The 21,283-nt window shown below is 34.4% G+C and overlaps 2 protein-coding genes across 5 annotated transcripts in view; one reads left to right on the top strand and one right to left on the bottom strand.

The window, feature by feature from the left end:
- Positions 1-13,463, bottom strand: part of ACC (acetyl-CoA carboxylase) — a 230,243-nt gene extending 216,780 nt beyond the window's left edge. For both annotated transcript variants that reach the window (XM_069828828.1, XM_069828829.1), the window contains exon 1: positions 13,227-13,463. The gene's annotated coding sequence lies outside the window, so the exon portion shown is untranslated. The remainder of the gene's footprint in view (positions 1-13,226) is intronic.
- Positions 13,464-13,639: 176 nt separating this feature from the next.
- On the top strand, positions 13,640-21,040 carry LOC138701682 (sepiapterin reductase-like). Of its 3 annotated transcripts, XM_069828841.1 has the most exons (3): positions 13,640-13,778; positions 13,946-14,116; positions 14,212-14,563. In XM_069828841.1, the coding sequence occupies exons 2-3, from the start codon at positions 13,984-13,986 to the stop codon at positions 14,517-14,519; spliced, it is 441 nt and encodes a 146-aa protein (XP_069684942.1). In that variant the 5' UTR covers positions 13,640-13,778; positions 13,946-13,983; the 3' UTR covers positions 14,520-14,563. The 3 variants fall into 3 exon arrangements, with proteins under 3 accessions (XP_069684942.1, XP_069684943.1, XP_069684941.1); XM_069828842.1 differs by lacking the exon at positions 13,640-13,778 and having other exon boundaries at positions 13,823-14,116; positions 14,212-21,040; XM_069828840.1 differs by lacking the exon at positions 13,640-13,778 and having other exon boundaries at positions 13,826-14,116; positions 14,212-21,040.
- The last annotated feature ends 243 nt before the right edge of the window (positions 21,041-21,283 follow it).

Here is a 21,283-nt window from a genome sequence, read left to right as displayed (position 1 = left end):
GCAGTGCTTAAATGAGTTGGAAATTCCATTTATATAAATAGAGAAGAGCAAGGGGCCTAATACTGATCCCTGAGGAACTCCTGTATCTACAGTACGCCAGGATGAGAAACGATTATTAGATATGACACGCTGCTGGCGGCCAGTAAGGTAGGAGTACATCCAGGTGATAGCACTATCAGAAAGGTGTAGCGTTTGTAGTTTAGTTAATAGTAGATCGAAGTCAACAGAATCAAAGGCTTTGCTATAGTCCAATAAAACTAGTACAGTAGCCTGTCGTTTATCTATGGCTGCGCGTATGTCCTCAGTAACATTCAACAAAGCAGTAGAAGTGCTATGGCCATTTCTGAAACCTGATTGTAAAGGGTCTAAAAGATTAAATTCTATTAGGTAGTCTGACAACTGCTTATGAATGATGCGTTCCAGAGCTTTAGATAAAACGGGAAGAATGGAGATTGGCCTATAGTCTTTTGCAGAAGTAGGTGAATTTACTTTAGGAAGTGGGCGTACCAAAGCTGTTTTCCAGAGTTGCGGATAAACAGACGTGATAACTGAAGAATTGAAAATATGGGTTATTACAGGAAGCACGATATCAACTAACTTATTGATAAAGACTATGCTTATGTTGTCAGAGCCTTGTGCTTTAGATTTAATGCTTTTAAGAGCCCTTCTTACTTCAGAATCAGTAATGTGCGAGAAGAAAAATTTTTCGCGAGAAGGTGGAGGATTAGCTAGGAGAGTATTAATTGTATTTCGTTTTGACTGTTTTTCAGGTCGTATAGTGGGAGGTGAGGTAAAGTATTCATTGAGTTTATCAAGCGGTATGTTTATAACTTCAGCTTCTGATGCTTTCTTCCCTACTCCCATATCACGTAAGTTATTCCAAAGACACCGAGGGGGAATGGACGGGTCGACGAGACTCAGGGCGTGACGGCGTTTAGTATTCCTAATGCTTTGTGTGGTTTTGTTTCTAAGTTTTTTGTAGTTGTTAAAGTTTTCGGCAGATTTGTTGTGTCTGTACTTCCGGAAAGCAGCGTCACCTGACGTCATAAGATTACGAATACTGTCATTCAGCCATGGGGCAGGTCGGTGAGTGACACGTCTCTTCTTTAAAGGTGCATGTTTGTCGAATAATTGTATTACCATGTCATTAAAGGTGGCAACTTTTTCGTCAACTGTGATTAAATTAAAAATAATATGCCATGACATTTGTAGGGCGTCAGAAATTAGTTGGTCGTTGTCAATGCCTTTTAGATCTCTGTAAGTAATTACCTTAGCTGCATTTTTTGGGCACTGAAGAGAGTACTCGGCAAAAATAAGATCATGACCAGATATTCCCGGAACTGGTAACTGTCCTGAGGTTAGAATTCTATCAGAATTATTCGTAATGATTAGGTCAATTAAAGTATCAGAAGTAGGTGTGTGGTGGGTAGGATTGAGTGGAAGAATTGTTAGATTGAAAGTTTCGAACAAATTACGCAGTTGATTAGTCCCATTTGATCTGACAGCCAGAAGATTAATATTGAAATCCCCCATAAGTAAGGTATGTTCATATTGCGGTAAAAGATCGGCTAACGGGCTTTCTAAATCGGATAAATGTCCAGCTCTGGGAGGCTTATAAATAACTGCTAAGAGACATTTATGAAGACTTGCTTGTATTTCTACGAACAAATATTCGGGTCGTAATGCATCGCCTTGTGATTTTAGAATAATTTTAGGGTGCAGATCATTCCTAATATATGCGCAAACTCCACCCCCTCGTTTGTATAATCTGTCATTTCTACATAACGTATAGCCGTTTAAGTGAACGAGTGAGGAAGACAACGAGGGTTTTAGCCACGTCTCGCTAACAAGAATACATTGGACATCTATATTAGTGAAAATAGAAGAGAATTCCTGGAAGTGAGGAGTAATGCTTTGACAATTTAAATGTGCTATTTTCAAAGATTTGGGGTCAGGTGAGAAAGACTGCTTTAACAGCTGAGAGGTAGACAATAGAGGGGTTGGGGAGGATGACAGACAAGTGGACAGAGTTGTGGGAACAGGTTGTCGACAGTGAGGAGGGTCGGGGAGGCTAGACGAGCCATCAGCCTGAGGGCATGCCACAGAAAGCGGGACGATATAGGCAATAGTGCCAACCTAACTAAAAATAGACTAAATTTACTGAGGTAATGTAATGCAACTAAATATAGTATTACTACAATAATTAAATAATTAGTATTAAATTATTAAACTATTACTTTCTTAATATAACAAACAACTTATCAAGATGTTATCTATCTGGTTATGTGTCAATCCATCTGGAGAAGTCCAAATATATTTATGTATATCCTTATGGGGGAATGTTGTACTTTTAAGAATTACATTTTTTGATGTGGCAAAGTTGACTAACCTAACTCCATTCTCATTACTAGATATGTGTAGGCTCTTTTTTCCAATAGTCGGTTTAAAAATATCCTCCCGTCCTACTTTAGCATTGAAATTCGTCAATAAAATTTTCATGTGATATCTAGGTAACTAATCAAAAGTCTGTTCCAATTCCTCATAGAAATTATCCTTTATATGGTCGTCTTTCTCTTCTGTAGGGGCATGAGCATTTATGACTACGATATTGCACCATCTACCCTTAAGTACTAAATACGATAACCTATCACTGATAAATTCGACCTTTTTTACTGCTGATTTTATTCTTTTATGAATAGAGAATCCTGTTCCTAATTGGTGATTATCGTTTCCTTCCCCATAATACAACAAGTAATCTCCTATTTGTGTTATGCCATTTCCATCTAACCTAACCTCCTGTACACCCACAAAGTCTATTCTATATCTAGCTAGTTCTTTTGCTACTAATGTTACCCCTCCTGTTCTAACATTCCAAGTACCAAATCTCAAAACCTTATTCCTTTGCTGTGGTCGTGCCAGAGAATCAGTCCCATTCCGAGGCTTATTTGAAGGATTCGTAACAAGCTGTTTTTTACGGTGATGGGTTGTTAGCCCTTCGCCCAACCCCCAAGCTGGAGGACCACCTCTCATCGGCTGTCCGCGACTGCTTATTCAATATATTCGCAGCTACCCTCCATATCTGGAGGCCGTCTCCTGGATCCGCAACCTGAGGACGCGCCATGCCGTGGTGATAGGGACCCACAATACATGGATTTCAATCATTACTCTTGAGAAATTCTGTTTTATTAAAAGACTTTAGAGCGCAAGATATTTCAAACTCTATTAGGTAGCCGACTTCCTTATGTCATCTTTCTCTTCCTGGCTATGATTTAAGACATGTCAATTCCTGGCGTTTAACAGTTCGTTGGCACATAATATTGAATCAGTTTTTCGACAATATTATTATTAAATGAGTAACTAATAAACAATTACCTTTATCTAAAGATTAAGAAGATCAAAAACTGAAATATAACCTAATAATTTTATCCTTGTAGGAAGATCTAAAAATATCACTATTCATGAACTTCAGAAGAATTATAGAAGCACATACTTAGCAGTAGCAGTAGCAGTAGTAGTAATAATACATTATTCAGCGTGGCAATTAATGTTTCTACAATTGAACCGTTGAGCAAAGTAAATATATTACATTTTGTCCGACAGAACAGCAAAAAAGTTCTCATTCTTTACGAAACCATCTCTTACTGCTTGTAGAGACAGAGTTTGTAGAGCGACATGATACCGCCACTGCTTGCCTTCAGTACGTGAATGGAACACAGCAATATACAGAAAACTCCTCCTACCCATTTTAATGTCTGTGATTACACGATGTAATCACGACACCCGCTTTGGTCACCGCTGACATACACGAATACAAAGCCAGAAAATACAATATCATACCTTTAATTGGAATTCTATCCGTATGTTGTTCGAGTTAGTTGCGATAAAAAATGCGGTGTATCAGAAAACATTGGGAAGAGAAAATTCAAGTTCAAGATCAAATAATATTCCTGATACCGGTACACATTTAGCTTGTAATAATATAATTTTTTTTAATTTTATTTTATTGGGTTATTTTACGACGCTGTATCAACATCTAGGTTATTTAGCGTCTGAATGATATGAAGGTGATAATGCCGGTGAAATGAGTCCGGGGTCCAGCACCGAAAGTTACCCAGCATTTGCTCGTATTGGGTTGAGGGAAAACCCCGGAAAAAAACCTCAACCAGGTAACTTGTTCCGACCAGGATTCGAACCTCAACCAGGTAACTTGTTCCGACCAGGATTCGAACCCGGGCCACCTGGTTTCACAGCCAGACGCGCTGACCGTTACTCCACAGGTGTGGACTAATATAATTTTCTTTCTAACATAACACAGCTACAAATTTCTGTCATTCTCCCAGACTCAACGGCAAATCAGAGAGAACTTTTTCTATTCTGAAGAGCCTTAGAAAATTGAGTAACATTACTATAATGAAAAGAATAAGTTGACTGGCATTGCTCTCCACTCTGTATGTACCAAAAATACAATAAGCCTATAATTTATGTCAGTGTCGTTGACAGTTTTAAGTGCCAAGACAATATGAGGTTGAGCAACATTATGCTCTAGTCAGTTTAATCACGTCCGTAAGTTATAAATAGCACCATTATATCTTGATCGATGCTGCTAATCTCCACCCTAAAATTAAATTCGACATAATTATGTACAGTACTTCGTTAAATGGATACAAGCCATTTCAGTAAGCAGGTACGTTTTATCTTATGCATGTATTTTTAACCGAACTGAATCTAAATTTATTCTGAATCTTTTACAGTAATTTATAACGTTTTATTGCTTACATATTGACTTCTGCAAAAGATTATTTTAATTGGCAAAATAATAATTACAAACAAGAAATTAAGGAATAATGCTAAATGTACATCAACTTCATGCAAATAATTGTGTAAACAACAGCTGTGCTTATTCAAAAGAAATGTGCACATTGTTGTCAGACAATAACATTTTAAAGGTTACTGCCACTTTACGATTTACCGGTACACTATAATTAAGAGAGATTTGCATAATATTATGTTGCGTGTTATCAGCGTTCTGTGTGATCCAGAATGAGTACAACTCAAGTTCAAAAGTGGAAATTTAGCGATTTTTCAAATTAGAACTGAGAAAAAAAATTGAAGATATTTTTCTCCTGCGTGTGATATACCAAATAGTTCTTCTGTATTAACAACAAACATTCCAGTTACATAGTAACTAAGAATAGTTCGTTGAATTAGAGCAAATTGAAGTTAAAATACTAATGTAAGAATACTTACAAAAATGTAATTAATAAAATTAATCAATTTACTTAGGCTAGAGTGACTAGATTTTCAAAATAGAAAAAAGGGACACTCAGTGCAAGCTGGCATCATTCGACATTTTATCTACGTGCGTTCACTACACGGCTTTTTTTCATGTCAGTCAGCAATTTATTATAGTAATCATCGGTCAGTCTTATATACCTTTTGTATGTATTTATTCACACTGCTCATGGGCAAATACCTGGTGGCAGTGGTAACCAACTACACTCAATAATGACAATTAATAATAATTTACAATTAATAGTGATAATACTAATAATAATAATAATTAATACTACTAATAACAAATAATAATAATAATAATAATAATAATAATAATAATAATAATAATAACAATAGTATAATAATATTAACAAGGAGCATCCAAATTAAATGAAGCACGATCACTTAAAATAACATTTAAAGTAAATCAAATTTGTATCTTAACCCTAAATTCGAACTAAAACCCATGAGTATGATATGTTCATACATGCACAAGTACAGGGACATCATTTTATTTTTACAAACATTTTTAATATTAACCTGTCTATACCTTTAGAGAACCGGAAACACCGCTTGCTCTCCCCTCCAAGACTGGAGTTCGATGATACTGGCGTAAAACACAAATCACTCTACTAGGTATAGGAAGGAAAAAAAGTAGTTCATCCATTTACGTAAACTAGGAAATATCGCGATTTTGAGTTTGATAATTTTCATTAGGTTTTTCTTTAATCAAAGTATAGTACTGTATTAAGAATAAGTGTTTTTACTCACGAAGTGAGTTATCCATGCGAACGTATTCATTATGCAGTGTATATTATACTGTCTACAGCACATTAGCGTACAATATAGAGAAAGAAGTTAAATTGAAAAATAATCATAATATGAATATTTAAACACAATTTTGAAAATGGTGGCCGTTCATTTCGATACAGGCTTCAGTTCTTTTGTGCATATTATCGCACTATAGATTATTGCATCTAATTCCAATTGCCAGTTTCGTCCTTCGTACTAGTAACTCATGTTGAAATAATTCTGTACCTACTCTACGTACTGTAAATTCAATCTTCACTTCTGCCCGACCCGAAAATATAAAATTACCCAGACATGCTATCTACTGTCCGTCCAAGTGGTTATGCCGCAGAATTGTAGAAAGGGAGGAAATCACGTGACAGTTAATTACTTAACGAGGCCCTTTTATTTAAGTTAAATTAAACAGCTGTATAATATTACGTAAACTTCCAATTCCTAAGGGAAATTAATGTTTTCAGAAAAGAGCTAAGACAGCCCAGCTATTACAGAGGGGCGAGCAGAAGCAGGTGGGGGAAATCGGGATGCGACGTAGGCAAACGGACAGTACCTGTGCGAAGATATGATTCAATATTGAAAGCTCTTTCGTCACTGGAAAACGCGAACATATTTCTGGAACGTACTATACTCAGTAACTCAGTACTGCTTACTATCTGCGGTCTTGGTTCTGTGTGGAGTTGGAACTTCCTTAGTAGAAGGGGTGGGAGTGAAGTACATTCAAAAACTCGGGTACAATAAAAATTGAAGTAAAAATAAAATGATGTCCCTGTACCTTTCAGCACTACACTCATTTCGCTGTCAACTCACTGCACTGGAACTACGACACAATTCATTGACACTATCCTGATTTCACTAACACTTCAAAAACATTTCATTGTTCAAATACTTTGTCAAATACTTTGCACTACCGCTATATGTTATGTTATGTTTTATTTAACGACGCTCGCAACTGCAGACGTTATAATATCAGCGTCGCCGGATGTGCAGGAATTTTGTCCCGCAGGAGTTCGCCCAGCCGAGATTGCTGTTAAACGTTATTAAAATTATGGTTTATTTAACGACGCTCGCAACTGCCGAGGTTATATCAGCGTCGCCGGTGTGCCGGAATTTTGTCCCGCAGGAGTTCTTTTACATGCCAGTAAATCTACTGACCTGGGCCGGGACTGAACCCGCAACTTCGAGCACAGAAGGCCAGCGCTATACCAACTACGCTAAAAGTTATTCCTAGGTATTTACATTTGTTAACTTCCGAAATGGTTTTACCCCCTAACGTATATGATATGGATTTTTTTTTTTTTTTTTTTTTTGCGATTTTAAACATACTTCAGGTCGGCTAAGACGCTTGCCTGCCGATCCGGAGTTGCGCGAATGTCAGGTAATCTATGGCGAATTCCTGGCCTCATTTCGCCAAATAACATCTCGCTATCACCAATCCCATAGACTCTAAATAATCTCAAAGTTGATACAGCGTCGTTAAATAACAAAGTAAAAAAAACATACTTCAGGCTTGGGACAATTACCTGCACCATGGGTGCCATACTTTTGTAACGCCTGGATTTGCTTAAAATTTGTGGTCTTTCGTTCAGAAAACTGCAAAAAATATCCTTAAAATTATAATTTAGCAATCAACTGTCTTTACAGTTTTAACAAAAAGCTGATTTCTCTAGTCCAACAACGGGGAACAGCCTCTCTCAGGGAGCTTAGCTTCTCCCACTACCTTACTTGCTGCTGTATGTACTGTACATGCTGACATGCTGTTTACAATACCAGTTCCTCGTCCCTACCCTAGTCAGTCCAAAGACAGATCATTAACCAAAACACTATTTCTGAAGATGCGTTGGTACTAGGGATTGCTAATACAAAACTCACAATCTGGACAATGTTCTTAAAACTAATGTCTTGATTTTTAATCATTTTGAATGTTTCACTTCACATCTCAATAACTTAATTTTTACATCAATGATTCAGATTCTAAGTAGAATCTAAACCGTGTATCACTCCTAATTCACAAAGAAGCATAATACAAAAGAAATAAGTATGCGTTATATGAATCTGAAAACTGGTATTTATCCATTTACGGTATTTTACAAGTTTTAACTACAATAGCATCCCAACAAATGGAGTATGGAAGGGGAGTATAAAGGTAAGTGTTCACTACATCGTATCGCATTCCTCGTACAAATCGCACGCAACGGATATTTTAAGTGCAGTGCGTTCATTGTAACGGCTTCACCTCATCGCCTCATCGGATTCCCTATCAGCTGTTTAAAACATGACGTCGTACGATATTGACATTACTGAAAGCAGAGGAGTTGAGGTTAGGTCTATTAATTACGTCTGTTAGCGAATAAGAATTTGTAATTGCTTTAAGCGTCTTAAATGAAGAGGAAGAAACGAAAGAAATATTGGTTACATAATATATTTGCAAGAAATGACTTGATTACAGTAATGGGAACGCCTCAAATTATATAATTCTTCGCAATTTTCTACACGCGAAATAAGTTTTCCGTCTGCCATTTTGGCGCGACACTGAACATGGCACAACATAATAGTAACAGTTGACCAATTAAAACTGATTTATTAAAGAAGGCCATGATCGCACGCATCGGAAAAGTTGCCCATCCGAGAAACGTGGACGGATTTGCCGAGAGGCGATGTAGTGAACGCGGTTACATAACAATTACAGCAAAGATAGTCTTTTTCCGATCCGTGCGATTCGTCCGATGAATGCGATACCAAGGCCCTACACCAGTGGCTGCGCAGACCATACGGGACAGGTCAAATAGAACGTTGCGCACGACGCCATTACTATGGCAGCTCAAGCTAGCAGGCTATTAAGTTTCTAGCTACAAATATCACAAATATAAGTATCCGGGCCCTTAATAATACATCAAAATATAATAAACTGTGAAATTATTATTTATCCTTACTATAATAAAATAACAAGTACACAATACGATTTATAAAACCAATATAACCGGATTATATTCCGTCAATAAAGTTTCTTACGAAGGCCTGCCTACTGTACTTGAAGAAATAAAATACCTACAGTATATGCTCTATAATTATATTATTTTTGTCAAAACTAACAATCCTCTTGATATTCATATATTAAATACTATACAAGTGTTATTGTGACGAACAAAGTGACAATAAAAACGGACAGGAATGAAGAAAATGTAGACCTACTATTTATCCTTAAAAAGTAAAGAGACTTTATTATGTTGAGTGCTATTAATCAATCCACTAAATCTTACTTCAAAATGTATTAATGGAATCTCAATAATAATAATAATAATAATAATAATAATAATAATAATAATAATAATAATAATAATAATAATAAATAATATTAATAATAATAATTAATAATAATAATTAATAATTATTATTATTTAATATAATAGCCCTAAATTATTATTATTATTATTATTATTATTATTATTATTATTATTATTATTATTATTATTATTACGGGGTATTGTAGCTCTCTTTATTAAATCAAGCGTCAGATCTGAAGAAATTTGCTGTTTACAATGTCATACAAATTTTCGTTAATCAGGTTGTTTTTCCTTCAGTTTTTTAATCAAGCTTCTTAAGTTTGATAATATTATAGTTGCATTTCTGTCAAATCCTCTGATTGAGGTTCTGGCTGATATGTAGACCTACATCTATTATCAGGCAGTACATCTCACTTGACGATATGTGTCAGAGGAAGAACAATTGTTTGTATGCATCTGAAGTCTGACTAGTGTAATATGTAGCTAGTCGGCGATGTATGGAATGGTGGGGAAAATGAACTGGCCACCCTACCCCATTATGTCCTGACCTAGCTGTCTTATAAGTGGAGCCGTCTTGATATCACGACTTGTCTTCGGACAGTTTACTAAACAACAATCTGTCACATTTCCTTTCACAAGCCAGATTTCCGGAAGCAATCTTCTGTTCAGAATACAATTTATGTTGTGATAATTTGTTCGAATAAAATTATCTCTTCTAATGGCAGATAACCAATTGCAACAGTAGTTCTGCCTTTTTTTTTTTTTTTAGGGGGAAAGCCAGAAATAACACATTTTATAATAATGTTTATATCATATTTAAAAAATAGCAGCAATATGTTTGCCGAAATAGTTTTAGTGTAAACTGACAATAATTCAATCTACATAAACGTGCTGTTTATTGCCTGCATTAATTGCACCTTAAACTATTAGATGTATTTAAATATCGTTATTTACGCAAGAAAAGTGATGCTGTAGCCTTTCCTGAAGCGATTTGTGCAGTTATAAGCCTTACAAAAATGCATCATTATGATTGGACCTTAAACTATTAGATGTATTTATATTTCGTTATTTACGCAAGAAAAGTGATGCTGTAGCCTTTCCTGAAGCGATTTGTGCAGTTATAAGCCTTACAAAAATGCATCATTATGATTGGACCTTAAACTATTAGATGTATTTATATTTCGTTATTTCCGCAAGAAAAGTGATGCTGTAGCCTTTCCTGAAGCGATTTGTGCAGTCATAAGCCTTACAAAAATGTATCATTATGATAGATTCATCAAATGCACACTGGATATACTCGCAGTCACTATCACAACTACCTGTTAAATGCCACACTTGCCACAATGATGTCTATGCGCGAAGGGTTTCAATTTTGTACAGCACAGCAGCGCTCGCTGTGCGTCTAGGTAGGTAACTATAACGTCATTGTGCGATACGATGTAGTGAACGCTTACCGGTAAGTCACATATTGTACAAGACACTCCGTACTGAATAATAAAATTAGCAAAGCAACATCTTTAGCATGACACATTTCTGAATTGGTATTCTATCCAAATAATTAAATTCGATCATTTGGTCTAGGGAGCGTCGGTTTTTAGTGCAAGAATAATTCGTTTAGCGTGTTACTAAATTAATATCGAATAGCCTACATTGTTTAATAAATCACTCTAAAGTTCCAAGCCAATGTGAATACAGCGGGGATTGTATACGAATAGACCTATAATTCTATTTTTGTGTTGGCCCCATAATTTTTTACGTAAATAGAGACAAATGAAAATTAACATGGCACAGGCATTATTTTATGAAATAAGGAAATAAACATAAATAATATTCATCGTTCATTATCTTTGGATATAAAATAACAATAAAATATGCATGAAACATAAATTACTTACCGGTGAGCGTGTAGCAAACAGTAAGTACGACACGGTAGAATGTTTAAATAAGTACTAACAAAAAAACTTACGAAATAATTTTTAATTATACACCTAATATAACTATTCAAACTGTATCGACTTCCATTCAATCTCACCGATGAAAATGTGAAAATCGCATAAACTCTAACTTTTTGTATGTAAGCTACAGGTTTTGAGTTCAAAGATTAAATTATCAACAGTAATCTCACTAGACGTTTTGATTTATCTAGAAAAAATCAAAACTCGAGTGGGATTTAATGGATTATTACACGATTAGAAGAAAGTATATAAAGATTAGAAGTAACGAAGTACTCCAATACAATAAAATATTAATTGACTTACGAAAATACAACTGTTTTCAAATGTATTATTGTACCATCTCAACATTACAAATATTACGCTAGATGCATGCTAGATGGCAGTAGTGAGCAATGCCTTCTCGTCGAGAAGTTCTCGATCTATATACACGATGGCAATGTTACTAGTCAAGAAGGCTTTGTTGATTCAGTTTCATTTTTATTAAAATGCAGATGATTTTCAATAAATCTTAATATTAAACAATCTCTGATACATGACTATCCATAATATCATATAGCAGAAGCTATAACATAACCTAACTAATATACACAAGTGTTAGAAAAGTTTTAATTAACGACGATGACATAAAAAATAAACATAAATAATTTTAAAAGGAATAATTATTGAATGTACAATTTTCAAATTTGAATGTGGTTGGTGATTCAATTGATGTTATATTGGACGTGTGCGTAATAGAAGTGGAACTCGTTGATTTAGGCCTACATGGTGTTATTCAGAATTTCCAAATGAATAATTTTAAAAGGAATAATTATTGCATGTACAATTTTCAAATTTGAATGTGGTTGGTGGTTCAATTGATGTTATATTGGACGTGTGCGTAATAGAAGTGGAACTCGTTGATTTAGGCCTACATGGTGTATTCAACTTATTCAGGATTTCCGAATGGTGCTCTTCATTTATTTGTAAATCGGATTTCAGAAGATGCATAGGTATGATCAGTGATTTTTATTAATTCTTGTTCTTGACTGCCAATGAGAGTCATATTTGAAACTGCTGTGCATCGACTGGAGTGGCTTGTAATTATATATATATATATATATATATATATATATATATATATATATATATATATATACACACACTGTATATATTACGTCCAGACCAGCGCAGTTTCAAATGTTGGCAAATAAAGAAACAAATGCTAGGGACGCGATAAAATTAAACAAATGCTAGGGACGCGATAAAATTGTGCGATAAGCAGCCATGATTGGTTGAAATACGTCCTTTCGTACCGTTTTATTGGTCAAAAGTAGTATGACGTAGTAGGAGTGTAATAGTCATATTAAAATGTACTTACAAATGCATCTACATCTAAACATGATAAAAAATAAACGTCGTTAGCCTTAAATCTTACACATTTACACAAATATTCCTACATTAATATTATTATTTTACTACCAGTAGGCCTACTTACTATTACTACTATTACATGTACAGACCTTAACTTTACTGATTCTTGTGTTTATAAAAAAAAAGTTATCCTAGATATATTTACACATCCGTTCGTCATAAATATCGCCACTTCAATATCTTAAACACATTTTATACTTGTGTGCGCAGAATTGACAATTACGATTGACGCTATCACATGAATGTGACACACAGTAAGCGGGTATTTAAGTACAATTTCATGTTTTGCGGGTAAATTAATAAAATGCCCGGATTGGACAAGCTGTTGATCATCAGACACGAAGATAAATTTTGATTGGGCCAACATGAATATACAGCATGCATGGCTATCGTCTGTAGTTTTTTATTCCTTTGGAACTTAAATTGCCGCGAAAGCCGCTAACATGCAATTAATGGAACATTTATGTTATTATTTTAAGATAAGGTAATATGTACTTACACCAAATGTTTCCTATGATGATACTGCAGTTAATAACATTTACAAAACACCCACTTCATATATCAAGGCAATTATGACATGAAGTAATTGCATATCACAACATATTTGTTATATTAAGTGTCCGAGTATCTAAATAAATGATTATAATACCAATTTCTATTCGATAAAAGTAACTGTGAGTTCAATCCTATCAAATTGATGTTCGTTCAGCTGCTAAACAGACTGCCATGATAAAAATGATTCTTAAATTTTTCATTCCAAGAACTTCTGAATATTGACACACCACGTCGCTGACGCACCTCTGTTTTTCCTCCGCCATCTCTCGGTGTAATCCGGAACTTCCAAATAAAAGAATATTTTAGAATTGTCCGCTTGTGGCAGCACTGAACTAGTTCGTCTTGTAGCCCTCTATCAACTATAATTAGAAACTGCAATCAGGTTATCAGTCTTGCCATCTGAAAAGTGTGAAAAAATAGATTATATCCTAGATCATGTGATCTGGGATTATATTATCGTAAAGGCATAATAATTTTAATACAAAGAAATATTTGGTGCGTATAAGTAATTATAGCACGTTAAGATTCATATAATTGTGTATATTTTTTTAAGTAACGTATCATCATAATGCAACAATAATTTATACTGCTGTAAATGATAATGTAAAAAAATATATATAATTGCATGACGTCAATACATAAACTGTATATTCTGATTATTAGGTGTTGAGCTATGAATCTGTAATAATAGCACTGTGATAATGTCAATAAAAATGGATCCTTGGTTGAGTAGTGACAGTGGAAGCAAGGAGGAAACAACGACCTTGAAATTCGAGGACAACTTTGAACCAAGTGATCGTCTTCCAGATTCAGTTCAATATCTGGCATCATTAGGTAATTATTTAGTCTATTATTATTGTTTCGATGTTTTGTATGTATTGTAGAACCCAAAATCATGTGTTTTTAATATAAACGATCGTTTGTTACAGAGAAAAAGCTTGCGCGATTGAAGGAAAAACAAAGCAAGAAAGATCTAGTGCAATCCTTAGAAGAAAAACATAAATCTTGCATGCTGAGGTTAGTATCTGAAGGAAACAATACTTCTGTAACTCAAGAAGATCTGGACTTGGACGCACCAATAAGCAGCAGTCATCCTGCCCATGCATTGTTGAGGCATATTGCACCAGAACGTCAAGCTATAACATTAGGTGAACTTGTAGAGTTGCTAAAAGCTGATCAATTGGCAGAAATTTTAGCAGAGGACTCGAAAGACAGTGACACTAATTCCAGTAATTAAAACTCAGTTTACAGTGAAAATAGTGATTACCGTATTCAAGATGTCAGCTGTAAAAAAATCATTTTGGGGACAGAAGACCTATTGTTTGATAACTGGAGCCAGTAAAGGAATTGGACGCAAATTTGCGATAGAATTTTCAGGCAAATTTGCTTCCAAGTCATTGGTGGTTCTTATGGCTCGATCGGAAACAGGTTTGTTAGAAACTAAGAATCAGATAGCCAGTGTTAATCCAGATATAGATGTCATTATATGTCCTGTTGATCTTAGTAAACCAAATTCAGAGGAATATTATAATATGATACAAAATTCTCTTAAGAAAATAGGATGTACTGCAGCGGATTTTGATTTAGGCTTACTGGTTCATAATGCTGGATCTGTCGGAGATGTTTCAGAAGTCACGTCTGAAATGTCAGATCCAAAGAAGTGGCAGGAATACTACTCTCTGAATCTCTTTTCAGTTGTTTGTCTTAACTCCCAGTTTTTGAAAATTTTCCCCGAAGGTTCTGCGAAACAGAGAACTATCATAAACATAACTTCACTATGTGCAATCACACCTTTTAAATCTATGGGGTATTACTGTTCTGGAAAAGCTGCAAGGGAGATGTTTTTTAAGACGTTGGCAGAGGAGAATCCTGCTCTCAATGTCTTAAATTATGCTCCTGGTCCAATAGACACAGATATGGTTTCAGAAGTCATATCTCGCACGAGTGATATTGATGTAAAGAAAATGTTTGTAGAGTACAAGGAAACTAAGAAATTGTTAACAGTTGATGATACAACAAAAAGAATAATTGAAATATTGGAGAAAGGGAACTTTCAATCAGGACAGCATGTGGATTATTATGATGAATAAGTAAAGTTATGCATACCGGTATCAGTTAGATGTAGAGTGTTCAATCAAATTTTACTGACCGTAATCATGTGACATGTGATTGTAATTGAGCTTCAAGCCATTTATATTTAAACGGTCATTGCTACATGACTTATGCTTCCATATACCGCACAAAGATTGTACTCACTGTTTTATAATGGAGTCAAAGTTCGTATTTTCCTAAACACAGTGTAGGATAGTCATATATAGATTGATTAGAGTTGGGCCAAACAGAGTTGATTCTTGAGTAATTTCCAAAATTCGTTACACACTGGCAATATCAGTGACAGGTTAGGTTTGGTTTGTTAAGGTTTATGGTATGCCTTGCATGTATGTTTTTTGGTAGGCATACCAAAAACCTGAATAAACCAAATCTAACCTGTCACTGATCTTCAATGGCATCACAAGACCGTGTAACGAATCTTAGAAATTAATTTAACATTGAAATTTTCTTTTTTAACAACAACGGTTTGAAAGTTCGGTTGCATCTTTGTGTAAATAATCTTGGTAAATATTACCTCTAGCAACGACAACACAACAGCACTAAGTGACAAGAGTCCAAGGACTATGACAAGATTTGAGTGGTTTAGATGAGGGGATAGCTAAGTGGCAATCTTTTCACATTCCTCGGTTTTCTGTTTTAACCCACTCTAACCTTGTTACAGTCTTTTCTGTTAAGTTGTGTATGCAAAAGGTGATGGTACTTTTGTTGACAACCATTTAAAATTAATTAGATGATGGTTGACTCCATTGATGGTGTGTTTCCAGATTTTTAACTTAAATAACAACAGCGCACAAGTAATTGACTTCAAAATGTTATACCTATAGAACAATGTAATTAATAACTTCAATTTTAGTAGTGGTAGCTTATGTTTGCCACCATCAAAACAGTACTGTTAGAAGTCACTGCTATTAGATCATACAGCCTGCTTTTAAAATATCATATTTCCAACGAAATTATCATAATAATTATATTTCTTATTTTTTAATTACTGGTAGGCTATATATCAGCCACTTACGCAGATCAGGTAGCACCCATGTTGCCTAATACGATCTCGCTGTTACCAATTCTGTCAGTGTATACACTAAGAAACACAGTAAATTATTAAAAAAAAAAAAACAAAAACAAAAGAGAAATGAAAGAAGTTATATTCATCCTAGAGCTGTTTGAATTCTATAAGTTTAAAGACCAATTTGAAGCAAAATATATTCACGTTCATTGTATAGTACATACATCAATAAGACGTTCGTACATGTAATTACCAGAAAATCATCCAAACATGAACCTACTTATCCATTATTGGACATGTATGTTTATAATGGTGAATAGCTCTATATAGATCTTTAAAAATGAAAAATTGCGTTTGTGTCCTGTTTCTTACTCGAAATCCAAAAAATGAAAGCACACATCAGAATTATCGTACATTTGCATATGATCCTTTAATTATGATCATACATCATAGAGAACTGGAAATGATGTATATGCGTGATCTTTATCATATTATAGCTAACAACGCTGCTTCAAGAAGCAATCAGATACTGGAAAGTGATAAACAAAATATCACAGAAATGTTTGAAAAATAAGAGATACATTGATAGGAAAATAAGATCATTACGGAAACTCAACAAAATAGCAGCAAAAGCTAGCTTTCTTTGATCTGCGCACATTTTACAACAATGTGTCGACAAACGTAAGAAATCAACTCAAGTTTGCCCCATATTAGTAAAATTTAATTGAATACTCATGTACATTCCAATGAGAGGGGAAATAGTTGGTGTGTGTTTATTGTTGTGGACTATTCTCAGTTCCTATCTGTTTTCTTAAGTTAAATAAAATATTTTTTTTTTTTCTGATGAGTACTGGTGTAATATCAAGATGTAAACATATTTGTACAATTGTTAAATTATTCGAAATACATGTGTACATGCGAAATTTAAAATGTAATAATTGATAATAACTTGTTTCTCATTTTGTAAAATTTATTCATGAATAACAAATTTTTCTTCCTATTTAACTTTTCTAATTCTTAAACCATTCAAGCTATAATATAATCAGAAATGCAAAATTTCAGGAAGAATATTGTTTTGCAAAGGACATCAGCACTATGTAGAGTGTATGGACTTCAGGTAGGAGGGACACTTGTAGAAAAGGAACATTAAATACAACTAGCAGTGAAAATACCTGTGCATCGCCAAGTCATCAATTTAGAGCCCTGTAAAAAGCTGACAATTAAAAATATTCAAAATGAAAAAAAACTTCTGCATGATCCGGATATAATTCCTGATTACTACAAATGATCAGCTACTGCAAAGTTGAGCCTTTTCACTGGACATGATTGACTTGGACAATTCCCATATTTACTTGATTTGGATAACATTTGTCAAATTTACGCATATAATGGCCGCATCTTCGTTTTTAGAAGAAAAATGACATGAAAGGAATAATAATCTGAGCAAAGACTGCACGTAAATATAGACATTCTTGAACCTTGTGGTAGCACCATCTTTAAATTACATCTTCCACTACTCGAATTTCTTCCCTGTCTACTGTTTATACAGTCTCTTTGCAAACTGCCGTAAACCCTCATCTTGTATATTTATTTGTTAGCAAACAGTAATGGATCTTATTTCGTAACTTTTTATATGCAGGAGTGAAGCTGCCATTGCCACTGCTTGAGTGGAGAAAAGAAAAGATGGGCGTGAACTTGTAGTTCTAACACTTACCACATTTCTCTATGTGTTGGTCAGACACCAACATAATTGTTATAAATGTCATTAACATTATTTTCAATTAAGATAATATGCTGTATCTTCCCTATTGAGCTTCTTTGACTGCAAACTTAATAGAATGCTCAGTTTCCTGTCAAATAACTTCAAAATATACAGACCCAGAAACAAAATTTGTTATATTTAGTGTTTCTTTACAATGTATTGAATTGTATAATTTTTATTATTTTTAAATTTAATATCGTCCTTATATTTTATGTAATTTAATTATGTTGTCAGCAAACAGCTGGATACATAAGAAGATTATGTGATTTATACATGAAGAAGATTGATTATGTAATTTATACATTAAGAAGATTATGTAATTTAACTATTTTCACTATTACACACAAAGCAATGCGGTGGATTGGTATGTACTGTAATATTGTATGTTTTTTAATCCTTATTTTTATGTTCCATGGATTATCAAAGCCCAAAATGTTATTAATTTATTTAGAAAAAAATAGTGTGAATACTCTGAATTGCATGCTACGTAATAAAACCAGAAAAAAAAAATGGATTCAACATAACAGCATTGGTGCTGATGTAGTGAAGAAATATTAATATGTGAGATGACAAATGACTTGTATCCAGAGTATTAGATATTAGCTTAACTAACTACAGCAAAACCTGTCTGTAATAGAATCCCATGGGACCAGAATTTATTTCAGTTACAGATAATTTTAAGTATGTATGCAAGAAACTAGTAAATGCTTTGCCTCATGTGTCCATTGATAATGTATAAATACTTAGTGGAGAATTGATTATAAAAAATTACAGAATACATTAACCATTGTGTGTATAAATATAACACATCGGGTAGTAATCTCACTTGATATGTGTCAGAGGAAGAACAGTTATTTCTGTGTATCTGAAGTCTGATTAGTGTAATATGTTACTAGTCAGCAATGTATGCAATGGAGGGGAAAGGTACTGGCCACCCTATCCCATTACCTCCTGGCTTAGTTGCCTCATAAGTAATGCCTTATTGGTGTCACTTAATGAGGTTCAAACTTGTCTTCAGACAGTTGACTAAACAACAACTAAGAGAAAACACAAAGATGGTGTGCCAAAGTCCTTTCAGTACCAGGGATGTTGGAAAAGATGTATTTCTGTTAAAATCTCGAAATTGTTTTTGCAGCAGCAGAGTAATTTCTGTTTATATTTCGTATATTGATAAAATAAAAAAACATGAGAAGAAAACTCACGGCAACAGGGAAAGTGCAGTCATTACCAATTCTGTGTTTGCTATAATAGTGTATAATATCAATCTTCCAAGTGGGAACATGTAAGAAATTCTGACTAGTCCTTGTGACTTTAAGTCACTGATTTGTGTTGCAAGGTTTTTGGTATACCTATGTTTTTGTCCACTGCTGTGATCTCGTGGTAGTGTCTTAGCTCCCAAACCCAATGGGTCGAGGTTCGATTCCCTGCTTGGGAAGAGTTGCCTGGGTGACGTTTTTTCGGTGTTTTTCCCTCACTCCTATGGATGAATATCAGGTAACTTTATCAGGTGTATGGAACCCCACTCATTCTCGCCACTTCCTTTCCTCCCTCATCATTCTGGTTGTCTTACTTGGTTTCCAGATCGTGCCTGTGGTGGCCCTCTGAAGCCGCTGACTCTCTCGACTGGCCTCCGTGGATATGTCAAGCATGATATCTGGTAGCAAGCAGCAGAACCCACTCTCCTCCCAATGGGACAGGGGGCTTACACCTCAGATCGTTTGAGGGAGAAATGTGGGGGGGGGGGTGTTGGGGGTGGGATGATAAACGGATTTGGAAGGATGGCAGGACTGGTCATTAGGGTAATAGGGGTTAGGTCGGTTCAGCATAGGTGGGGTCGATGGGCTTACAACTCCTCCCAGGGGCGCACAATAGACGTCAGGTCACGGTGCACAGGGATGTTCCCCTCCCGCCCTCATATCGAGAGAGAGATACCTATGTTATCTTCTTTAATAAAGAGTTTCCCTTCAAAGTTGAATATCATTTGATATAGTTATTTACTGCAAGAAAAGTCTTCAAATGTAAACTCTAAGCTTATTTTTTTCATTTTAATTGTCTGATAACAGTATAATGTTACAAACAAATAAAATCATTATATATATTTGCCATTATAGTCTTTGTTTTCCTTTACATTTCCGTGTTAGTTTCCGCAAAATACAGATTGTCTTATATAACAAATTGGTATATTCATAGGACCTCGGAAAATTATCTTTATGGACATGTTTCTCTTACAGCATCCATTTCGCTAGTATATTTTTTTCATGCCTGTCTTTTTCTTTTTCTTTCCCGATAGCAAGATCTGTTTGAGTGTTTTAATTTTCATTCTCATATTTCCATTGTCAAAAAAGTGTTAAAAGTAATCAATTATTCAACGAATGGTCATCAGTATGGTAAAAATACAGATATATGTACTTCCAGCAGTAATCTACGTGTAATCTATACAATTTATTGTAAATTCTGATGATTACCAATAGAAAATGCATTTGCCTAAAATATAATAGATACTGCATTTATTGCTTAAGGCGATATGTACCTATATGAACATTAATAGTCAGAGCTTGTTAATCCAGAATAAGTTGTGTTAACTATGTATATATTTCCGTTTTGTGATAAAGACACCAGGAGAATATGTTAACTAAGCATTTGCCAGAGAGAAGACAATGCCAAACACATTGTAGGAAATTACCGAATACAGTTTTATTATTCTTGGTTTCTTTTTGAGGATTTTATTGTATTTTTTATGACTTGAAAGTGTTAAGCATAAAATGCTATTAGTAGTATGTAATACATGTATTGTAATTTTGTATCGAATTATTACATGTAAAGAAATTAAAAAACTGTTATTTATGGATGAAAATAAAATAAACTATTTTGAAAAATACATACTTCACTATGCCTTTAAAATATCATATACCGGTATTTCAGTTCTTATTTATGGACTCTACAATTTGTCACCTTAAAATAGATGTTACATTTCATTTGGATATCATCAGTAATATTATTGTTTCAATAAAAAAATAATATAATATTAGACGTTCCTTTTTTTTTTTTTTCTTTTCATGGTTGAGTTCTTTTGTATCTATAGCTAACTGATCAAATCTGGGGACACTTCCTGGTTTCAGGC

Source organism: Periplaneta americana, chromosome 6 (assembly GCF_040183065.1).
Source record: "Periplaneta americana isolate PAMFEO1 chromosome 6, P.americana_PAMFEO1_priV1, whole genome shotgun sequence".
NCBI classification, from domain to species: domain Eukaryota; kingdom Metazoa; phylum Arthropoda; class Insecta; order Blattodea; family Blattidae; genus Periplaneta; species Periplaneta americana.
This window is presented reverse-complemented; position numbering and strand designations above follow the sequence as displayed.